The sequence below is a fragment of the Hippocampus comes genome, unplaced genomic scaffold, assembly GCF_001891065.2.
Source record: "Hippocampus comes isolate QL1 unplaced genomic scaffold, H_comes_QL1_v1.1 scaffold104, whole genome shotgun sequence".
In the NCBI taxonomy this organism is placed as follows: Eukaryota; Metazoa; Chordata; class Actinopteri; order Syngnathiformes; family Syngnathidae; genus Hippocampus; species Hippocampus comes.
In genome coordinates, this window is record NW_017806072.1 from 46,097 (window position 1) to 61,245 (window position 15,149).

The 15,149-nt window shown below is 42.5% G+C and overlaps 2 protein-coding genes across 2 annotated transcripts in view; both read left to right on the top strand.

Annotated features, from left to right (window-relative positions):
• The window catches only part of hydin (HYDIN axonemal central pair apparatus protein), a 49,431-nt gene extending 44,174 nt beyond the window's left edge, over positions 1-5,257 (top strand). Inside the window, exons 68-73 of the mRNA XM_019893936.1 lie at positions 271-434; positions 1,030-1,180; positions 2,177-2,407; positions 2,486-2,710; positions 3,793-4,074; positions 4,175-5,257. Coding sequence (XP_019749495.1) covers positions 271-434; positions 1,030-1,180; positions 2,177-2,407; positions 2,486-2,710; positions 3,793-4,074; positions 4,175-4,381 — 1,260 coding nt within the window. The 3' untranslated portion in view covers positions 4,382-5,257. The remainder of the gene's footprint in view (positions 1-270; positions 435-1,029; positions 1,181-2,176; positions 2,408-2,485; positions 2,711-3,792; positions 4,075-4,174) is intronic.
• Positions 5,258-6,181: 924 nt separating this feature from the next.
• The window catches only part of necab2 (N-terminal EF-hand calcium binding protein 2), a 111,531-nt gene continuing 102,563 nt past the window's right edge, over positions 6,182-15,149 (top strand). Inside the window, exon 1 of the mRNA XM_019894239.1 lies at positions 6,182-6,658. Coding sequence (XP_019749798.1) covers positions 6,332-6,658 — 327 coding nt within the window. The 5' untranslated portion in view covers positions 6,182-6,331. The remainder of the gene's footprint in view (positions 6,659-15,149) is intronic.

A 15,149-nucleotide genomic window follows, 5' to 3' on the forward strand; every position in this document is an offset into this window, starting at 1 on the left:
CAACAAAAGTTACTTTGAATACAAAAAAACAAGATAAAAACTCCGCAACCTTTTGCATTTTTTTCAAAGGAACAATTATAAACAGCAACAATAAAGTTAATGAACGTTCATGCATGCGGGAGCCTATGAATTTTGATGGAAATTCCGACGACAGTAAGAGTGATCACACAGAAGCCTGAAGAAAGAGATATTTTTAGATTTTTAGAAAATTAGTCAAAAATATAATTTCACATTAAAATCTCTAATATGAGCTTTCTCCTTTATCTTCAGGGGTCCGTTTTTTTCTCATTCCCCAACGGAGCTGGCATGCTGTATTCGTTACAAGGAACTGCTGAAGCTCCTAAAGCAGAGAGCACGATTGTACATGAACTACCTGCCAAGACCCATCACACACAGATACTCCCTGTGACCAACTGGCTCTCAAAGCAGAAACGGTAAAGCATGTATAGTAGATTTACCGCTTCATTCACTCCTAATTCTTTTAAATCTCGGTTTGTTAATTATTTTGTTTTTTGTTTTTTTCATTTGTTTTTTATTGGTTGTTTCTCATCAACTCAATATTACAGCTATACCCAGAAAAGTTTGCCACATACAATATTTAGTAGCCCTGGAGTCAGTGTCCCCTTAAAAATGGCATATGACAGGAAACATATCAACCACATATCTTGTACAAAACAAGCTTCTTTACATCAGTAAATTTACTCTGCAGTCACATTTTGACAGAAAAAAAAACATAAGTCCTTTGACCCAAAGTCTTGAAAGTTGTGCATTCTTGGTAAAAGAAAATATTCATTAATTCATTTTCCGAACCGTTTGATCCTCACCAAGGTCGCGGGGGCTGCTGGAGCCTATCCCAGCTGTCTTCGGGCAGTAGGCGGGGGACACCCTGATCCGGTTGCCAGCCAATTACAGAAAAGAAAATATTTTGTTGTTAAAATAGTCTGGATATCTGAAAATTATACATATCAAATTCTGTGGAATCAAACATGTTGATGCAGAGTCCCGTCATAAATGTTTATGTGTGCCCAGGTTCCTTGTCATCATAGAGTTTCTAAGTCCTGAAAATCCAGATACTACGGTGTCTCTAAAGGGTCGTGAGTACATTGATGTCCCGGCTTTGTCTAAGAAGGACTACAAGATTCATTTTTACACATTCAGAGAGGGCCAGTACAACGCCAAGGTTTGAACACAAACACATATTTGAGTTCTGATTGAACTATTTTTGGAAGTTACACAAGCCTCTCTCCATAGGTGACATTTCTGAATGAAGCATCGGGGGAGTACTTGTTCTACATTATTAACTTCAAGGTTACCAGCCCGGTAGATTTGTCTGTAGTAGAATTGGTGTCAAATGTCCGCGAGAAGACTTCAGCCACCATAGAAGTGGAGAACCCTCTGACCACACCTATCTGCCTCACAGTTGACTGTAAATGCCCTGACATCAGTGCCCCAAGTCTGCACACTGTTCCAGGAATGTCATCAATATTACAGCTATACCCAGAAAAGTTTGCCACATACAATATTTAGTAGCCCTGGAGTCAGTGTCCCCTTAAAAATGGCATATGACAGGAAACATATCAACCACATATCTTGTACAAAACAAGCTTCTTTACATCAGTAAATTTACTCTGCAGTCACATTTTGACAGAAAAAAAAACATAAGTCCTTTGACCCAAAGTCTTGAAAGTTGTGCATTCTTGGTAAAAGAAAATATTCATTAATTCATTTTCCGAACCGTTTGATCCTCACCAAGGTCGCGGGGGCTGCTGGAGCCTATCCCAGCTGTCTTCGGGCAGTAGGCGGGGGACACCCTGATCCGGTTGCCAGCCAATTACAGAAAAGAAAATATTTTGTTGTTAAAATAGTCTGGATATCTGAAAATTATACATATCAAATTCTGTGGAATCAAACATGTTGATGCAGAGTCCCGTCATAAATGTTTATGTGTGCCCAGGTTCCTTGTCATCATAGAGTTTCTAAGTCCTGAAAATCCAGATACTACGGTGTCTCTAAAGGGTCGTGAGTACATTGATGTCCCGGCTTTGTCTAAGAAGGACTACAAGATTCATTTTTACACATTCAGAGAGGGCCAGTACAACGCCAAGGTTTGAACACAAACACATATTTGAGTTCTGATTGAACTATTTTTGGAAGTTACACAAGCCTCTCTCCATAGGTGACATTTCTGAATGAAGCATCGGGGGAGTACTTGTTCTACATTATTAACTTCAAGGTTACCAGCCCGGTAGATTTGTCTGTAGTAGAATTGGTGTCAAATGTCCGCGAGAAGACTTCAGCCACCATAGAAGTGGAGAACCCTCTGACCACACCTATCTGCCTCACAGTTGACTGTAAATGCCCTGACATCAGTGCCCCAAGTCTGCACACTGTTCCAGGAATGTCAAAGGTAAAAGATTACGCAGGGCATACCCAACGTGCTTTGGTTTGAACCCACAAGCACTGTTTATGTGTTCTCTCTCATTAGGGTGCTCTCACCTTCGACTACCAGCCGCTCCGTGTCGGCGAGACGACCTCCCGGCTGTCTCTGTTTTGTAGTGATCTTGGTTACTTTCACTATGGTCTTCTTCTCCGAGCACTGCCTCAACCACCAGAGAAGACAATTCAATTCAGCGCGTCTCTGGGGAGCAGCCACAGTGTTGCTGTTAAGTTCCTCAACTTCTCCCACTTCAAAACAGAATATGCTTGCAAGGTAGGAATGACAGTGTGGTGTTGAAATTTAAAGGGGAACCCAACATGTTCTAAAAGTGCCTGCTTAGCCATCAATGTGACATTAAACAATCAAGACTTCTGAATGCCTATTTCTGAATTGAGAAAATGTGGTTACAAATCATCTTATTTCCACAATAAAATGTCCCCACAAAATTGTCCATAACTCGGCCGCCAGGTTGGATGAAGACCTGCCCCTTTCAGGCGACAGCAAGACTACACTGTTTTACACATTATCACGTCAAAGGCAAACGATAAGCAAAATTGCACAGAGTTTTGCACAGATTAGCACAAGTTGACATCATTAGCTTCTGCTAAAGAGTACATACTTGACTGCTCCCTGAAGTTGTCAATGTGGGGAAGGAGATGTGGTGTATATGTGTGGTGGTGTGTTTGTGCCACATGCGCAGATCAGCACAATAATTGACTCTTGTATGAAGTGTAGTACCTGAAGTGCTGCCTTTTGTAAGTGAACATGTTTTAACTGTCTTTTCGGCCACTCCCCAATGAGAAGCCACTCACCTAGTTACAATCAAGTATCAAGTACAACTTTATTGTCAAACGTATAGTTACCAGCTGTGCCTCAGGTGATCATTTTAATACTTCCCTCCATTGACTCAACAGCATAAATAGTCCCTCACTTGCATGTGAGAGGACCACTGCCTCAAAATGGGCTAGATTGTGGGAAGTGTACCATAATTATTGATCTTTGTGGGGGGGGGGGTTGTTTTTTTTCTCCATGACGCCTGATAAATGGGCAGTGCAATAGTAGATGAGTGACTCTCACTCCTCGGCGCCTTGAAAATCTTCCCTACGTACTTTACTCTGGTTGTATCGTGCACCTGCGTTCCAGGACTAGACAGCATAGGATGGCCACTCTGGTTGTATCGTGCACCTGCGTTCCAGGACTAGACAGCATAGGATGGCCAAGAGTTACACATGTTACAGTCATGTTGAGACACACTTAAAACATGTTTTCAAAAATGCTGAACATGTCCCCTTTAAGGAATTTTATCGACAGCATGTTTTGTTTCTCTGTCCTGTTCTTCCCTTGCCCACTTGCAGACTGACTGCCCAGCGTTCCTTGTGAACAAGACTGTGGCTGCATTGCCAGGTAACCAGACAGGATCTCAAGTCAGTGTGGAGGTTTGTTTTGAGCCTTATCAGCTTGGAGAAGTGAAAGGCCAGCTTCACCTGTCTTCTGGAATCGGGGGTGAATACGTCTTTCTATTACATGGGGTTGGCCTCCCTTCCAAAACACAAGGACCGTTCAACATTCGGAATGGCCGTAGCATCTCTATCCCCTTCAAAAATGTGTTCCTGCAGACCACAGTATTTTCTTTTCAGGTATTGTATATGACATCACTATCAAGTAACTCCAGCTTCTAAAATATGTTCATTGTTGTCAAATATACAGTATGTAACTAAACAGCGGTCTGTTTCACAGGTGGACAACCCCTGTTTTACAGTCAAAGCAGCAGACACCTTCCTCTCTAAAAAAACACAACCCATCCAGGTGTACTTTGTGGCCCCAGAAGGAGGCTCGCCAGGGCCATGTATTGGCAAATTGACCATCACCAACCAAGCCACAGAGGCGCAAAGTATCTGCTCATGGATTTATTACTTGAGAGGGAACCTGCTGGAGTCATCCTAGTCCCAACAAAGATGGAGTTAGCAGAACCACAAATAATACTAGTTCAAAATGTTGTGATTTCCTGTTAAAAAAACAGTTTGTTGTCACATGTATAAATAAATGATAAACAAGCCAATGCCGTCCCAAAATAAATCCAACAATACTGTACAATATAGCAGCGATCCCTGACCACTAGGCAGTGTACTAATACCAGTCCATGGGACATTTGGTACTTGCCCGCACAGAGACACTGAACATAAAATATAGTTCATTTATCTATGAAGGTATGAAATATATTTGTTCAAAATTTGCTGTTTGATAGATGTCAAGCTATTCTTTTCAGGCATGTGATATAGAAGTAAAGAGTGACCCCAGGAGCTAGTACACAAAAACAAACGATCAAAAAAAACACTTCTTCTGAAAGGTAAAAAGATCAAATGATGAGACCGAAGAAGAGCCGACACCTTCCAAGAAAAAGAAAGCTGCATTTGAGAAACAGTCCATCAAGAAGCAACCCGCATCGGCACTCGCTGTAATGACCAATGACCACACGAGGGCACTCGTGTTTTGTCTATTGACACCTGTCTGTGACCAAAGTCCCATCTCTTTTTGGCCAAAATTGTGTTGTTACGTTCACATATGTTTGGAAGAAGATGGAAAAGACAAGTTGATAGTTCCTTTCAGTACTACTGGGTGTAATAAGGAATAAGTCAGGATATGGCCGCTTACACCCTTGATGTCATCATTGTGTTTTGTTTCACTAAATCTGGCACTTCATGTGCCTTTCGTTCGTGATCATTTGTGGAGGCCTGATTGAATCACCCTCGTAATCCCACCCCCAACCTCTTAATACCACCATCATATGGAAGCCATCAATTACATATAAAAGGGTAATATAACAGCTGCATGATGTGCCACATCTTCGGCAGCAATTCCGAATAAATATGTTTGTAATAACAGGACAAAAGCATAGCAAACCTTGAAATCTGAATGATCTCATTGCTAATATAACTAAAGTTAAATGGGCCAGCAATATTGATGATGTAGGCCAGCACGACTGATTCTCAATTGGTGACTGAGAAAATTGAGAATCCACTCTGCCAGGTGGGTTGGGACATCCGCGTATAAACGGTGCCAAACTTTACATCCGAGTAAGTAAAAATATGTATGGAAATATAATATGTATATAATATACTGTGTATAGATAATACTGTATATCAATAAATACGAGAAAGCAGCCAAGAAAAACGCTACAAATCAGACACGACGGCCCCAGGGTTTTTTTTTCTCTCCCAGGGCTAAAGGGACCTCGGCCGATACATAGGTAGCTGTGAAAAATATTCAGAATATTTTTATTAATATTTTATCAACTAAAATGCTGGAGTGGTTTACCTGGGGCCACACAGAGTTCTGACGAAGCTATAGCACCCCCTAGCCTCGGGGTAGCGCCATCCCTGCTACAAATGGAGAGGAGACTAAAATCAAGAAAGACATTAGAATTAAGTAAATTAAGTGCAACCTTTACATGTCAATATTCGAGCTAAAGTCAAATTTCAGCAGCGATTAGAGAATGTCTTGCTGGGCCTGACCACTCAGCAATGGCACATTTACAAACAAATTATTAAATAGTAAGCCGTATAATAACATTTTTAATGGAATTGTTTTAACGCAATAGTATAATTCACAGCAACTCTAGCGCGTTTTGTATGTGATTAAGTGCAGGTAATTACTCTAAAAGTTACAGCAAGAAACCTTTAAACGCATCGTGGGTCCAGAGATGACCAGTGTCTTGTCGAACAATGTGCATGGCAGTAAACGTGAAGTAGTTTAACTGTCCTTTTGTCGACGTGTAAAAGTGGCTACCGTTCAGCGTATTTCAGGGTGGGGTTGTGATGTAACCGGGAAGGGCGGCTCGGGGAGGGGGTCGCTTCTCCCCCATCAAACGCAGCATGAGCGCTCCCGAGCAAAAGGATGTGCGAGCAGGCAGCGCGCTACTGTAGGGACGGAGTCCACAAACTGCTGAACAAAGAACAAGCCAAACTTCGAGCCCAGGAAAGCCGCGAACAGACCAAGCCCGTAGCCGGTCAGGACAGCGAGTCCGAAACGGCAGCTCAGTCCGGAAACAGCGGCGCCCAGCCCGGTGGAATTGACGGGCTCGTCCGCTGGATCGTCACCAAAATGAGCGACAACAAGAACATCTCCAGCCGGGAGTACGCCTCCAGCAAGGAGGAGGTGGCAGTGGCTCAAGAGCAATTCTTTGCCCCGGAACCGCGGAGAGGCATCTCCGTTATTCTGGATGTGAGTACATAAAACCGAGCCGCTGCACAAAGCTGGTTCAAGGCATCCAGTGGGCAGTGCGCACTTGCGCACGCAGAAGCTCCGTTTAGTGGTGCGCTGGAATTTAGCAGCGCCGATACGTTTTACTTCATGCTCTTCATTCGTAGGAATAAGAACGAATGATAAAATATGGTTTCGGTGATCTGAGGCAAACTGTAGAATTTGGAAAGACTTTTGAGCATTGATTACATATCCGTGATGCACAGCTTCAGGACCATGTACAGTACCAGTACGCTATTTCTCATCACTACTAAGACAATTCAGCCTCCCAATAGAATGGGTAGGGCACTCGTAAAACATATTCATGTTTCCCCACCCCCAACTACTACTTCTACACAGGCTCCCAGTAGGACAACTACTGGTGGTTGGGTGAAACAAAAACCGGACACTATTTGACATATGCGCACCACGTTAGCTAGTAGAATGTTGTGCCTGGAAGTGCTCAAAGCACACAACCAGTGCATGATTTTACGAGTCGCATGTTGTTAACCTACTACTGTAGTCTGACAAAGTTGTTAAGAGTGTGTCGTAAACAACAAAGCGCATGCAGGAAAAATGGCTAAGAATGCATGACTGTCCGTGTTTTATGTTGTGTTGTGTTATATTATTTTGTTATTTTATGTTAACTGTTGGGCGTCCCGGTGAGCCAGTGGTTCGCGCGTCGACCTCACAGTGGAGAGGTACGATTCCAGCTCCGGCCTCCCTGTGTGGAGTTTGCATGTTCTCCCCCTGCCTGCGTGGGTTTTCCCCGGGTACTCCGGTTTCCTCCCACATTCCAATAACATGCATGGCAGGCTGATTGAATGCTCTAAATTGTCCCTAGCTGTGAGTGTGAGCACGGATGGTTGTTCGTCTCTGTGTGCCCTGTGATTGGCTGTCAACCAGTTCGGGGTGTCCCCCGCCAACTGCCTGAAGACAGCTTGGATAGGCTCCAGCACCCACTGCGACCCTTGTGAAGATTAACTGGATCGGAAAATGGATGAAAAATGAATTCACATTATTCCATATTAGTTCCATATTCTGATTTCATTTTTGGTGACATTTTATTGTTGTTGTTACATTTACTGTATGTGTGTTACTTTCATGTAGTATTTATTCTTTTTTTTTTTTTTTTAATACGAAGCTTTGAAGGATCATGTAGAGTACACGTATGCTCTTTGTCCTCACAAGTAAGCAAATTAAGCACCGTCGATGAACGACTGTCGCAGCTACTAGTCATGTTTTATCCACTAATACTGGTTGTGGGCTTAGTTGGCCTACTGAGGAGAAGCAGCATACTACTATATGGATTTTAAACTGGATGTCAATGATGAAATAAAATAGATCAACTTTTTTGGGACGTCTGTATAAAGTGTTTGGACTATTTTAACCAATTTATTACAGGCGGAGATGGGTATTCCGTCCCTGGGACTGAACGGTCCGTCCGTCCGTTCGTCCGGGACGGACACCCATTTTAGGGACGCAGAACGAGATGTTTTTTTGAAAGGATGAACTAATCAAGGACGGAAATGGGTTTTCGTCCGTCACTTTAAATCGTCTCTAACCGGGTTAAGTATGTGTCGAGAGGCAAAATAACAAGGCCAGAGTGTAGCCAAACACTGTATTTTCTGACTGTATCAGCACATTTTTCATCTCAACAGTATTTTTACAGAACACTTCCACCTAGTGTACAGTGAGAGAACATAACAAAGTTCCTATGGAAATCCATTTCATGTTTTTCCATTCAGTTAAGAAAGCTGGCTGTGTTGTATGTCTCTCAGTACCCGTACACCAAAATGTTAATGGCCATTTGAGGCACGGATTTTTAAAAGTGAAGTTTTGCAGTAATGACATGAAATTTTAATTCTGTATATTTTATGGAAAAAAACAAACCCACAATCCTGGGCATAATCCACTCAAATGCTAGAAGGGTGTGACGAGTGACCAGCCATCTGCAGCAACAAATGACCCAGTGGAAACACGGAATTTCTTTATGCAATTATTAATGGTATCGAGGCATACAATTTTGTTTTGACTAGGTTTTGTGGTCGACACAGTTTAGCTGAGTCGGTGGACTTATGTTTCTCAGCCCTCGAAAGGTCCCTGATTATAATGCTGCAGCTCGGGTTCAGAGAGACCAGAACATATTACTGAACTTCAACAGGCTTTACACTGGCTCCCAATTAGCAATATAGTACATAGATTTAAAAAATCTGCTACTGGTCTATAAATCACTGAATGATCTGCAGACCTGGGTCAATTAGTGGAGCCCAAAGTTAAAATTAAACATGGTGAAGCTACATTTAGCTGTTGTGCTGCACGCAAATGAGATAAGCCAACAGAAATGAAGTCAGCCCTGAGTGTAAATGCTTATAAATCCCGGTCAAAAACACTGAAGAGCACTGAACTGGTCTTAACTGTTCTGTAAAGCTCTTTGTTACAGCTGCAACTGTTGTGAAAGCATCTGCAGGTCTGCTTGTTAAGCCTCCTCACAGATAATTGATGACATAGCCCCTGAATCTACCTCAAATGTCCTGATTTTCAACTGTGACTATAATATAATATAGCTTTGATTGTTCTCCACATTTAACACACACAATACGTTTCTACACCACACATATTGTCGGCACACACTGCTGCTCGGTCATTTGCCGTTGCTGTAGGTGATGTGTGCCTACCTGTAGCTGCAGAGCTTTTCCTTGCCAAGGTTTCGCTTTACTTTTCAACCTCTTGCACTTTGTCACTGTGTCCTTTTTATGTGACACAGAACAGGATGACACACTCTAAATTTACAGTAATTTTCATAGTGTACTCCTCCACACTTACCGGCCTCTTTGCAAGTCTCTCTTCTGTCATGGCGCACAGCCGTAGCATTCGATCCTCCATTTCCTCTCGTAATGTCTCAGCATTTTAGTGACCATATCCATGGCCAGGGAAAGCTCTGAGGCTTTCTTGAATGTCAACGGTGGCATTTCTCTCAGGCGGCACCTCTGAAAGGCATCATTGTTTACACTGTCTACAAGGCTATCATGAAGCATGTTGTCCAGCACTGCCTGGACAGGATTAAGTGATAGAAAATGGATCGATGGGCTCATCAATATTTGGACAATTTAATATGTATTTGGATTTAATAGCTATCCTCAAGTCTGGAACCCTTAGACAGCACCATATTTAAAATGTTCTCTCTGGAGATCCCATGCTATTCACCTTCAGTTCCTGCTTGTTTCTGAATTCAGTTTTGTCCTCAGTAAGTGGTAAACAAACATTCCTCGATTCTTTATAAAAGTAGCCTCAAACCAGGGAGGCTTCCTTGCCCTGGAATGAAATTCTTTGGATAAAAACCTGTGTCAACTTGTATTACAATAACGGGAAAAGATTTGTTTGTAGAAGGAGAAGAACACCTCATGATCGAAAGCATACTACATCACAAGTCCAAACACTATCAAGACAGTCGTATGCTTGTACAGACAGTGCTGTGAACAACTATTTGCCCTCTTCTCAAATTCCCAATTTTTTCATAGTTTCCCTACTGTAGAGGGCAGTATGCAATCTTAAAGTTGCGAGCAAGATTTGAATCTAGCCTCACTTAAGCCCGCCTACCTCGTGGCCATGGCCAAAGCCACACCACTCCCTGATGTTTATGCGTGTAATATGCACTGTACAGTATACAAGCCGGCTTTAGCCAGGGCGGCTACGTTGGTAGCATGTCTTACTGTTAGAGGAATCGATGGGCGAAATTGTATCATGTTTAAGTTTCATTTGATCTGTGCACGTTGAAGCGTCTGGGTGCGTAATTCGCACCCCCAAATTCCTGTTCAGAAGGTGCCGGCCATTTGGGCGGAGGGCTGTTGCAGCCCACACCACAATTAACACATCAAGGCGGGTGGGCGATCAGAGGAGAGAGGGCCAGATCCGGTCACAAAGGGGGAACGAGTAATTTGGGAACAGCGGTTGAACAACAAAAGACGATTTGAGGACACCCGTCGCGCCCAGGCGACATTTGTCGTCCGCAAAGTCTGCGATATGTTGATACAGTGTCGACCAGACCGAAAGGCGCCAAAGTGCTGGTGGTTCAAAGCTCACACCCAGGTAACCAATCACTACCGAGGGGCCGGACCAGGGGTGCGGTATGCAAATATCGGGGGCAGTGTTTATCTTGTATTTTGCATATGTCACAATAAAGGTTCGAACTCGAGGAGGGGGGGCTCTGAGCGTGATCACGGAGCAACTAAACCGTCGTTCGCTCTCAGAGATCCGCTTCCGTCGATATTGAAGACAATTTTCCTGTGTGCCGAGTCGTTTCTTTAACTTTGTCTGAGAAAATCTCTGACACTTACTCATTTTGGAAACTTGCCAAACAATAAATGTTGCCGGTTTGATGTATTATTTTGAATGAACGTTAAAGATAGAGGTGAGATGATCAACCGACATGACGGCACAGTGAGAATGACCAATTTGGCGGTGATTTTCCAGGTGTAGCGTTGCAGTCAGCCGCACAAAAAAAAAACACCATTATATCAATTGACCTTTCATTTGTGTCATTAATCCAGCCAAGAAAACTATCAGTGTGACAGCGCTGTGTGGCAGTAGCCGGCAGACTGGTTGCACTTTTAAACCGAGCTTGTGTGACTGCAAGTGCGCACATGGGAGTTTTGGATGACGTGAAGTACTTGTCAAACCGATCACACATGATGAGGTGATGATTCTCCAATTGGATGTTGCTGTGTGGATTCTGCTCTGATCGATATGGACATAATCTGGGGTGGACCATTTTTAGGCGTTGCGGGCCGGGTTTTGAAGACGACCCAGCTCTCCGAAGTAGTCTTCCTGCAGCGTTTCATCTTGTGAAATGGACTTTTATATTATTCTAACAGGGTGGCCCGGTGGGCCAGTGGTTAGCGCGTTGACCTGACAGTGCAGAGGTACCGGGTTCAATTCCAGCTCCGGCCTCCCTGTGTGGAGTTTGCATGTTCTCCCCGGGCCTGCATGGGTTTTCTCCGGGTACTCCGGTTTCCTCCCACATTCCAAAAAACATGCATGGCAGGCTGATTGAACACTCCAAATTGTCCTGAGGTGTGAGTGTGAACGTGGATGGTTGTTTGTCTCTGTGTACCCTGCGATTGGCTGGCAACTGGTTCAGGGTGTCCCCAGCCTCCTGCCCGAAGACGGCTGGGATAGGCTCCTGCACCCACCGCGACCCTTGTGAGGATAAGCGGATCGAAAATGGATGGATGGATATTATTCTAACATTGCATGGTACAATATTGTGTTAAATATTGCCCACTCCGTATCCATCGCAGCCCTGTTATACTAAAAGGGAATTCTACCATCCGCGGCCCCTTCCCAAGGTTTCTTATTTTTCCTCAGTTGGGATTTTTTTTTGTTGTTGTTCCTTGTCTCTCTGGACATTTAATATTTGTCAACTGTGGACTAAATTTGACCTGATGTGCACAGCTCGCTCAATCGATGATGTCGCAATGCATCCCCGCTCATACAAAATTGGGCCTCTCCATTGAGGATCAGGCCTTAGACACCGTTGGTTATCTGCATTTAGGGAGCGGCTGCACTTTCTGATAGACATCATTAACAAGGCAGACAGAAAGTGGATAGGTTCAAACATTTTTTTTTTTGGAATGAAACAAGTGTTTTAACTACAGTTGTTCTTTTTTAGACATTTTAACAGCATGGATGTTGGATAAATTGAACAAGGCTCATTACTTTTTGACTGCCACTTGTATATTAAAAGCATTGTGATGACCAAATTCTAAATCCTCGAATCTGTTATTTTGCAGATACTTATTGGAGTTGTATGCTATTTGACTGGGCGGGCACGTTGTTACAATTTCTTAAAAGAAAAAAAAAATCCACACAAATACTTTTGTAAATATAATTTACAAAACACTCAGTTGATATCCAGGAAGCACGAGATGAATTTCTCTCACACTAACCTATCACAGTGCATAATAATCTGCATTGATTCATCTCTCTTCACTTCCCCACTGGTTTCCCCAAATGCATTTTCTTTTGTTTTTGTCCTTTTAAAGTGCAGTTTTTGCTGGCAGATGAAAATGCAGCGCTCTAAAATACTAATGAAAGAGGAAGGCTTGGACTCTCAATACCAGAGAGACCCAAACACTGACTGTGAATTCATTGCCACAATTATGTGGATAGATATGGAGCGTGTGGTTGTTGGAGAGAAGAAAAAGTTGTTCCGAATTGCTTGCTCATGTCGACGGAAATTAATCGATGTTGTGTGTTTGTGTGTTTGAGGGAGAATGTTCATGTACACAGTCGTTAAAAGTGCATGAATTGACTGGCGATAGTGAATGTGGTGTTGCCAGAGTGAGCTTGAAAAAGTAACTTGGTTACTTTACTGATTACTTCGTTGAAAGAAATAACAGTTTACAAGTTACTTTTTTACATTCATCAGATGCTCACAACCCCACTTAAAATAAAACCTTATGGGAAGTGTATATTTAACAGTAATGTAAACAGTATTAACAGTATTAAAAAATAAAATCAAGACAGCATTTTTTTGATTTGACATAATTGCTTTATATAAAAATGAGTCTTTCTGTATTTCACACATACTGTATATAGTGTACTTCAGTGGTCCTCAACTAGAAATGCTGTAGGTCCACTTTTTTTTTTTTTTTTTAATAAGACCAAGGTCCGGTCCCATGCACGGCGGTCATGGGGAGCAGGGCTATATGCCCATTTAGGATGGTTAAGCCAAGCTTATACAAATCAACACTCCTCACAACCAAACAATAATGGGGTGCATGAAAATAACAATTATTCACTTTGCCAGTACACAGCAAAAAATGAGAGGTATTGTGTTGAGGCACAGGAACTCTTTTATTTTGTTAAGTTGTGCCTGCTTAATAATAGAAATAGCCCTTTTAGGGAAATAAGACAATTTTTACTTTAACTTTGTTAAACAGTAGTTGCCTTTTTTTCCCTTAATTTAACAAAACAATTTAACAAAATACTAATTTTACCAAAATAAATACTAAACATGAAAACAAAAATATCCTTTTCATTTGTACAATTCCCCTTTTCACATCCCCTCTGAAATCACTGAAAAATACAGTATATCAGAAGAGGAGTTAAGAACCATTTTAAAAACTGACACAAGGGAGCACAGGAATGTGCAGTGCTGTTCTTCCACTAAAGGTGAATGCAATGTCTGAGGCATGCAAATATTATTTGAGGACGCCATTGTGATGTTCATTTACCATGTTGCGGTGTTCTGCTGTGAAACAGCTGCAAAGATCCCCGGGTAGACGGGAGCAAAACTGCACACAATCGAAACCTCCCTTGATTCGTCTTGTCTAATTGTCTGTGTGCAGCTCTCCTGGACTGAAGCTGTGAGCACAACTGTGGCGTCGCGCATGCGTCTGTTTCCTGACACAATCATCCATTTTGAATGCGTGTGTGTTGGGATAGACGCGTGCTGACGCTTATGTATGGGCACACCTTAAGTTCGGAGGAGCCAATCAGCGCATCGTTATCGCCGACATGCCCTGCTCAGCCAGAGTCTCCAGTTAGTCAAACATTATACAACACACAGTCGCGCTGCTGCGGTCCTCTGCAATACATCTGTTAGTGCACGCAAAGAATAAAACGGATAATTTTAACAAGCCATCGCGGTAATGCGCAGATTATAGTCCACAAATATAAAATGTATAGCGTAAAAATCACTTTATAATTTATTATTTTATACAATTTGCCGAGGGTCCGGACAGAGGAGGTCCGGACAGAGGAGGTCGGCGGTCCGGTCGTGAATCGCGGTCCGCCAGTTGAGGAAGGCTGGTGTACTTGGTTTAATTTAAAAAAAAGTCTATCTCGACTTCACTCAACATAAGTACGGTAATTTAATGATTACAATATAAAGTAAAGGCAGCCTCACAGTAGACAATAGAGCGTAGATGACATCATCCCAAAATGACAATGCTTCACGATTGAAGATGTAAATCGTTTCCATTTCATTATCTTCCATGATGTATATTTGTTTGTTCTGTGCCTGTTGATCAGTAAATAGGGTGTGTTTTACCTCCTTTATTTTGTCATTTGTTCACAGTTTTGTTGCATGTGTAAACATGCAAGTACCAGAGAATTTGATGCGCTAGTCAATGAGTTGCGCCTCTTAGTTTCTTCTGCAGCCGAGTGGGAAGTGTCGCCGCCTTCTCTCAAGATGGACTCTGCAATTGAACAATATGTCATTTTGGTTTTGTCAGAAAAGTAATGGTTTAAAGCAGTGGTTCTTAACCTTCTGAGAGGTACAGAACCCAACCAGTTAATATGCACATTCACTGAACCCTTCATTCGTGAAAAAAAAAATCTATATATATATATATCTATATATCTATATATAAAGTATCTCTCTCTCTCTCTCTCTCTCTCTCTCTCTCTCTCTCTCTCTCTCTCTCTCTCTCTCTCTAGCTCTCTCTCTCTCTCTCTCTATTCTGTT